Source organism: Fundulus heteroclitus, unplaced genomic scaffold (assembly GCF_011125445.2).
Source record: "Fundulus heteroclitus isolate FHET01 unplaced genomic scaffold, MU-UCD_Fhet_4.1 scaffold_204, whole genome shotgun sequence".
Classification (NCBI taxonomy): Eukaryota; Metazoa; Chordata; class Actinopteri; order Cyprinodontiformes; family Fundulidae; genus Fundulus; species Fundulus heteroclitus.
Genome location: NW_023396616.1, coordinates 5,823 through 14,706, shown reverse-complemented (window position 1 = coordinate 14,706; position 8,884 = coordinate 5,823). Strand labels below are relative to the sequence as shown.

General features: G+C 39.2%; 1 protein-coding gene across 1 annotated transcript; it reads left to right on the top strand.

Moving 5' to 3' along the window:
• The first annotated feature begins 1,729 nt into the window (after positions 1-1,729).
• Positions 1,730-8,577, top strand: LOC105918952 (L-amino-acid oxidase). Its single transcript, XM_012854145.3, has 9 exons — positions 1,730-1,861; positions 1,941-2,113; positions 2,656-2,713; positions 3,160-3,380; positions 3,709-3,821; positions 4,732-4,933; positions 5,770-5,838; positions 6,566-6,702; positions 7,686-8,577. The coding sequence occupies exons 3-9, from the start codon at positions 2,683-2,685 to the stop codon at positions 8,485-8,487; spliced, it is 1,575 nt and encodes a 524-aa protein (XP_012709599.2). The 5' UTR covers positions 1,730-1,861; positions 1,941-2,113; positions 2,656-2,682; the 3' UTR covers positions 8,488-8,577.
• Positions 8,578-8,884: the final 307 nt, after the last annotated feature.

The window sequence follows — 8,884 nt, the reverse complement described above, 5'->3', positions numbered from 1 at the left end:
TTTGCATGTTATCTAAGCCATTACAGGCCTTTGTTTGGTATGGTATAAAGCTTGTTACTCATCATTACTCCAGACTTTTTGAATTGAGAAAGCTTCCGGGAGAGGAAGCGAAACGTCTTCAACTACGGAAAACAAGTCCAGTTGCTTTGTTTTTTACCTTTTTTTGGAATGACCATGACCTGGATGACTGAGAATCTTCACCAGCAATATGCTGGTTGTTCCTTAATGCAGCTTGTTGGCAGACGCCTCCACAAATGAAAATAATAGACAGCAACAGTTCAGTAGCAGTTCTTTCATTCACGCAAGGCTGTTTGTCCCCATTCGCCCAAATTGTTGCACTTCTTCTGACTGCAGCGCTGCAAAAACAGCGCCATTCAGCTATCACCCTTCCAGCTGCTGCTTATCTCGACACTAATCTGCTGCTGGAAAATTAAACGTTACTGATCCAATCTGTTGTCCAGGTGAACGGTGAATTCATACTCCTCCACACCTCTGCTTCTTCTGTCTTGATGTAAACGGCGTTTGACGTATTCCTGTGTCTCCTTAAATCCACAATCGTCTCCTTTTGCTGTGTTCAGAAAAGGAGACGATTGTTGTGACCTGTAGATTGTGGAGCGGGAAGGTTTTAAAAGTGTTCAAATCCAATGTGCATCTGCATTTTTCCTCGTTTTATAAAGGATAAAAATCATAAAAGTAAGAATTAAAACTGAAAGTATTTTGGTTTAAAAAGTATGCTATTTCTGCACATAATTGGATTTGCAGGATCAGAGTGTTCCTGAATAGAGAACATTTTTATTAAAAAAAACATTGGAACTAAAATTTTGATTACCTTTAGTTCTTCACATCACTATTTTCTTATTATTTCTTATCTTATCTTATTATCTAAACAATAAAATGTCTCTCATTGCTCCTTTAAAATTTAGCAGGAGAATATGCTAGTGACAACTGAAATCAGTTATGATGAATATACCGAGGCACTCTGTATAGTCATCATAACCCAGAAATAAATCTAATTTTAGCTCTAGGAGAGGTCAGATGTTGTAAACCAGTACTTTACTCCCAAAGCAGCTGACTTTTGTGTCACAGGTCTTGCGTAAGACACACTTGCTGTACAGTTTTGTCTTTCTGCAACTCTACGACCAAACCGCAAGCGTCTTTACGGAGAACCAGGCGGGCTGATCTTGCATAATACTTTTCCTCACATGAGTGAAATCTCAGATACTGATGTTCTAATTTAGTTTGGAAAAAAACATATCTACTCTCTTTATACTGCATGCTAATGTCATTGTTTGTAGTTTTAAGTGGAGTTCGGTGATGGTTTTAACAGGAGTCACCTGCAAAAAAAAAAAAAAAAAAAAACGTGATCTGAAGTTTAAACCAGATAGTTCAGCACCTGAAAAACATCACTGCAGTGTAGTTGTGCACTTTTCCATAAGCCTGTAGCCTCCAGTCATGGTTTAATGGTTTCATGGTTGGTTGCTTACATTGGGCATGTTGGAAATCCAAACATCTGCTGGAGGTAAGGCATTGCCTGCTGATTGGACCTTCTCATTGGGTGCAGTGCATGGTGGTTCATCCTTTAACCAGTGGGTTGCCGGTTTGTTCCTACCCTCTCCGTCATTGTGTCCATGGGAAAGACGCTTCACCTGCTTTGCCTGCTGTCAGTCATCAGAGTGATATATATATGGCAGCGTGTGAATGTGTGGTGTCCTCAGGACTTGATAAAGCGCTAGGCCGTTCACAAACAGGATGTGAAAATATGTTATTCACCTTTCATTAAGCGAAACGAGTCAACGCCTGTTCAGCTGCCGAGCCTTCACTTTCATGCCAAGCTTGTGACCTGGCACAAAGTCAGGAACAGGTCAGATCCAATAAAACTTTATTTTACCGTATTGGCAATGAAGTGGATCTTTGTTTTCTCATTAATATTGTTTTTACAGATTATTTGAGACTTAATAAATGATGGAGGAGACGGCGGTATGAAAAGATGAGTCATTTACTCATGCAGGCTAACTTGTTTGACAAAGACATAACTCAGCACAAACCGAAAGTGTTGATTACAAACTCTCAGACAAGTGGCAGCAGCACGTCTGACGTTTGGCTTCATCTGTAGGTAAGAATCTATACATTTTTTTCACATTTTGATTTTTGTCAGTGAAAATTTTCTTTTTTTTTTCTCAGTCTGTGTTTTATAGATTTTCCATTTTAAAGTTATTTTTTCTCAGAAAAGGCAGTACAGAGAGAATTTACATCAGTTACAATGCACATACATGAAGCCAAGAGCTATTTAGATTTTAGATGTGGTCTTTTTAACTTGTGTTGGAGGGAAAAAATTGTTTTAAATTGTAACAATTTTCACTGTAATACTTGCCATTTAAATGTAGTATATATACACACATCTGTATAGATTCAGAGATAAAAATGTAAGATATTATTGAGGTTATTAAGATTATATTCCTCAGTTTATTCTTTACATTTCATTTTATGAACTCCATGGACATTCATGTGAAATTATTTAGTAAGATCTAGCAAAATATATTTAAATATGTGTTTAATCTTAAAAAAATGCACTGCTTTGAAGTATTATCACATTAAAAAGTGAGACTGAAACATAATTTCTGACCTTTGTTACGTTTCATTTTCTTCAACAAACAGAGCGGAGATTAGAAAACTAAACCCGAGATGGGACATCATGAGAGGAAATCCAAATCATGTAAGTATTTACACTTGAAATCGCTTGATAGGTGCTTGAGCTGAATATCACATTTAGGGAGTATTTATGAATGAAGCAAGATACTCGATTTGCTGGGATTGTACATCAGCAATCTCTCTTTAGTTGTTTCATTTCCTGTCTGTGGGTAAAAGAAATTACAGAAAAAGGTTCAGTTCTGCTTCGGGGTTAAAATGATCAAAGCTTGGATTTTCGATTGTTGCTGAACATCCACTAAAAAAACGTGATCCAGTGTAGAGGAGCCAGGCTCTTATTCTCCTTTTATTCTTAGACAGGAAATTCAGTTTTGAATTTCTAGCATAATTTAATTGTGAAGTTTAAAAGAAGGCCCACATATTTCTGAAATTTTATAGCTTCTGTTTAGATCCCAATCTGCCGTGTCAGTTTGACTAATTGGTGTTTTGTTTTATTTCTATTCCTGCATCCAGTCGCCATCGGTTTGCTGTGGCTGATGTGCTGCAGCTCCATCGCTGCCGTCCGGCTCAAGGAACATCTCGCCGAATGCTTGGAGGACAAAGACTACGATGATCTGCTGAGGACGATGAAAAACGGCCTTCCGCGTCTCAACGGCTCTAATCACGTAGTTATTGTTGGCGCTGGCATGGCCGGACTGACGGCAGCTAAACTGCTTCAAGATGCTGGGCACCAGGTACACGTAACGCACATATAATTCATCTGTTTCCAACAACACCTACATGAGAAACTGTAGTTTCAATCAAGCTTTTTAACCTGGAAGCTAATTTACCTAATAACAGATCAATTACTAATTATTATGTGTTCGAATGGGATTAGCGTTAAGCCATTGTCAATTTTGGGATGAACTCCTGGTCTGTTCAAAATTATTTAAGCTCCTACCTCGAGTAGTATTCTAATTTTTATACTTAAAGTTGTAATTCAAAAACGATTTTTGCGAGATCTGACTTTGATAAACGGACTCCGTAGCTCTCACAAAGCTCATGTTTCTTTATCTGAACAAGGTGACCATACTAGAGGCCAGCGGTCGTGTTGGTGGACGAGTGGAAACCTACAGGAATAAAGAGGAGGGCTGGTACGCTGAGCTGGGCGCAATGAGAATCCCAAGTTTTCACCAGTGAGTTTTACACACAAACGCTAGTTCTCTGCATCATCAAACCTACTATAGGCTTATAGAAATTTAGTTTAAAGAGTGCAAGAGCTCCTCTGGACCTTCCTAATTATTCAAGTTGTGTTACGATCAATAAATAATACGCCATATAGTTCTGCATCTTGTGCTCTAGCTGTCTACATATTAGGGATGAAGTACACAGCTCTTAGTATAACTATATCTGGATTGATAGCACACTTTCATTTTAAAACCATATTAAACTGCTAGTAAATGGACTTACAGTCAGGCTGGGTTTCTTCATTTTAATTTGGGCATGTCTGTTCATCAAGGCCCAGAAAAGGCTTGTTGCTGCCACAATCATGCCAATATTGGACGATGACGATGTTTTGTACCTGCACTCATCTTTGTTCTGCTGTCCAATTTTTATTGTCGGCTCCAAAGATCGGTCTGAGCTGGGAAAGAAGGCTGTTCAGTTTGCTGCTCTTTCTGCATGGAACCTTCTACAAAATGACCTAAAACTGAGGGAGCTGGTCTCCTTTGAAGCTTTTAATTGCCTTTAATGACACAGATGCTGTCACTTTAACATGCAGTTGTTTTAACTGATTATTTTATCAGTCTATCCATAAACACTGAATAGTAACCTAGATAGAAATTTGCCAGTTTTTAATCAATAAGATAAATAATATTAAACATCCCAGAAACTAAGGATAAAAATAAGCGGCAAACCTACATGTCTATGTCCACTTGGATCAAACCAGTTTCCAAGGGGGAGGAAAAAATGGCTAAACAAGTAACATGAGAATAAAAAAATATATATTTTTAGAAAATCAGCACTAAAACAGGATTTATTTGACTGAATGTTTCAGCCCAGCTTGCAGTAACAGGCTGACTCACTATCAGCTGTTTCTACCAACAGGACCGTCCTCTGGTTTGCAGAACAGCGGGGGCTAAAGTTGAAAAAGTTTAGAATGGAAGACGGTAACACCTTTTACTTGGTCAACGGGGTAAAGAAAAGGACTTATGCAGTCAAAGAAGACCCTGATATCCTCAACTACAAAGTCAGGGACAATGAGAAGGGGCTGTCGGCTGATGACCTGCTGCAAAGAGCTTTGCAAAAGGTATGTGGAAAAGAGTGAATATCCAAATAATCTCAGCTTGATGCTTAGGAAAATTAGATTTCTCAAGTCTTTTTGATAAAACTAATGACAAAGTGACAGAAAAATAAGTGTTCGTCATCAGCATAAAGGAGTAGTAAAACTTAAATTTCATCTATTGGACTACTTGGTCTCTCTACGTCACCAACTTTAAATCCTCACAGTTCGTAGTTTTCAGTTGTAGCTATGCAATGATGTTGGGAGCTTGTTTTATTTTTGTATTTCTCATTCTCACACAAGCGATGCGATTTGATGCGTGCATGTGAATCCTAACCTATATATGTTGGTATCAGATAGAGATCCAAGGATTGGGTTGGATATGCATTCCTGAAAAAGATAGGGTGTACAACTGCCATCATGTTATGATATGTGATACAAATAATGCCTTGGAGTCACGCAATAAGTACATGTTTATTTTACAAGAACCACGTCCCTTGCTTTGCAAAGACCCGTCTTGTTTTCTGCCCAGAGGGTTTGTTGATTCTGCTTTGAAAATGTGTTCCTGACATATTCATTCGATAGAAACTGAACAACTGCATCTAGTAAAACCTCCGCAAATGGATCTGTTACAATGTGATAACAATATAGTTTTACGTACATTAAGCTTAGATGGTTTTGAACTGAATCTAATAGAAACCGATTCAGTTTAAACAGACTTTAAACTTCCTATAATTTGCATTCCCTTGAAAAGCCCAGAGGGAACTCTCCTATTACTGGATAATTGCAGCGACAGCAACCACGAAGCCACAGGCTATTGCTGCTTCCACAATCTCACTTAAGTTTTCCTTTCTTTTTTGCAGGTCAGAGACGAAGTGGAAGCTCACGGCTGCAGGGCTGCCTTTAGAAAGTACGATCATTACTCTGTGAAGGTAAAGCATCACCTGAACACATCTTGTGGATTTTTACTGGGAACAGGATGAATGCAGGACAGGAAGTGCAACAAATACAGCTTAAAATTAATGCTTATGACAATCAAAACCAAGTTCAACTTTATTTATTTAGCTGATTTAAAACGACTAGGGTGCTGAAAATGTGCTGAGACAGCAAAGTCCAGGAGCCAGAAAAGTAAAGCAAGTAGGTTGGGTCAGGAGACCAGCTGCAGCATTCTGGACTAACTGAGTCTCGCAAAGCAAACCTGACTAAAACCAGCTCAAACGACCACAATTATCCAGTTGGGATGGAATAAAAATGGAATAATCAAAGTTTTCAAATGATAAAAATTATTTGACTCTTGATAAAAAGAAAATGTTTAAGAAAAGGATCACGGTCCAAGTGAAAGAAGAAGGTTTTAAAGTGTAATTAGAGTTAAATCTATTTCTATGGTGCATGTTAACAAAAGGCTCCATCTTATCTTGATTCGAATGAGAAGCAATTATTTGGTCACCACATAATTGCTTCAGTTTCATTCTCAATGAAAAATGAGGAAACTCGAGGCTAGACCAAAACCCACTTGAGGTGACAACTAAAAGTTGCACTTACTGAGAAGTTATAACTTCAACAAACCTCCCAAACATCCATTTCTCATTATGCCTCTTTATGTTTGGAACTAAAGAAAATGGCACCATGCAAATATTTCCTTATTTCTATTTCTAACAGGAATATTTGAAAGAAGAAGGAAATCTGAGCCTTGAGGCCATCAGGATGATTGGAGAACTTCTCAACGAAGAGAGCCTCATGTACACGGCGCTGACTGAGATGATCTATGACCAAACAGACATCAGTGACAACGTCGCGTAAGGCCTGGCAGCTGAATGATATTGTGACACTGAGGGCGGAATATATGAATTACAGCTGACCGGAGTTGGAAATCAAACCTGATAAGTAAAAACAGAAATTTAGAAGAGCAAAAATAGATCATTGCAGCTGAACAATTTCTTAGCTTCCCATGCAAGTTTTCTATAGTACAGGTAAAATGTGCAGCTTAGTTACAGTAGAGATGTATAATGCACTCCATCAAGCCCGCACACGTTCTCTTTGCTGGGCAGGTTTCCAGAACGGAGGCCAGCATAGCAACACATACATGACTGACTGGCCTGAACTTGTTTGTTGGGTACGATGTATAGCCTGGAGTTTTTTCACTGCATCGTGAAACAGGGAATACAAAATAAAATGTATATTTCTAACCTCATCATGTAGTAGGGTCAATGCAATTTTATAAAAACATCAAAACTAGTTATTATAATACGTTATAATACTACAATACTTGCATCCGTTAGTCTCAGACTCCAGGAACTTTCGGTATATACTGTATTTTTCAGACCATAAGGCGCACCTTATGAGGCACATTATGATTTAATGTGTCTTTGTGCACACATAAGCCACACCAGAGTATAAGGTGCATTAAATATTCTTCCCAAGTGTGTAATATCATATTAAATTAACTTACTAGGCTTATTGCTGCTAGCGCGTACTCCAGGCTGCCTTACATGAATGCACTTCTAGTTTAGACATTACAGTCAGGCAGTCTGGTAGACAGCTCAGGGGTCCTATCAGGTAGTGACACAGTGTACCGTAATGCTCCAAATATCCATTGAGTGGAGCGGCTTCATCGCTTACCAAAGTCGTACTTACACATTTTAACAGATTTTAGAGCATTAAAGTTCATGGAGGATTCCCTCTCTTATTAAACCCTGTCTGTACTTATCATTACCAAAACATCCACAGTAGCTGGAGTAATCCAAGTGATGACAACACTTTTTCTTTCTTTGTTTTTAAGGTACTATGAGGTAGTTGGTGGGTCGGACCTCCTCCCCAAAAGTTTTCTCTCCGTGCTTCATGTTCCTATTCTCCTGAACTCCAAGGTCCAGCGTATCAGCCGGTCCCACAAGGGCGTCACCGTCTTCTACCAGACGGATCAAGAGTCCTCGTTGAGCCACGTCAATGCCGACATCGTCCTCGTGACCACCACGGCGAAAGCAGCTCTTTACATGGACTTCGACCCACCGCTCTCCGCCCAAAAGATGGAAGCGCTGAGGTCTGTCCACTACGACAGCTCCACCAAAATCCTCCTGACCTTCAGTGAAAGGTTCTGGGAGAGAGATGGGATCAGAGGGGGGAAGAGCGTCACAGATGGACCGTCACGTTTCATCTACTACCCAAGCCATGGCTTCCCAGGAAACGACTCCATAGGCGTCCTCCTGGCTTCCTACACCTGGTCTGATGACTCCCTCCTCCTTCTCGGTGCTAGCGATGAAGAGCTGAAAGAGCTGGCTCTAAGAGATTTAGCAGCGTTGCATGGGGAAGGTGTGAGGTCTCTCTGCACTGGCGTTTTGGTGAAGAAGTGGAGTCAGGATCCATACAGCCACGGGGCCTTCGCTCTGTTCACCCCTTATCAACACCTGGAGTATGCCGCTGAGCTCTTTAGGAGGGAAGGAAGGGTTCATTTTGCTGGAGAACACACAGCCTTCTCTCACGCCTGGATCGAGACTGCCATGAAGTCTGCAATCAGGGCAGCTGCCAATATCAACAAGGAGGCAATAATGTTTTCAGATAGATGCAGAGGGCGAGATGAGCTCTGAAATGTGTTGGATTAGATGGATTTATTACAAAATTTTAATATATTGTTACTTTCTAATTGCTTTAAGTGTAAAATATTGTAATGTTATTTGTTTTTCAATCTATGGTGTGTTCATTTACTATTAAAGTGGGTGACTTTTCAAGAGTTTATAACAATAAACGTCTCTATTACATTTCAAATAAGGTTTTCTAAACGGATAAACATCAAGCTACACAAATAAAATTTGTTTCTATATTTATTGTCCGTTTGATTAAATCGATCTGTTCTGCATGTTTCTTTGTATTAAAGTATTAAGATTTTCACAACTGTAAATAAAGCTTGTTTGGCAGATTAACTGTTTACTATTTAACCGGAGTGTATTCATTATTCCACCTGTTCATTTTTATCACCTAATTAAT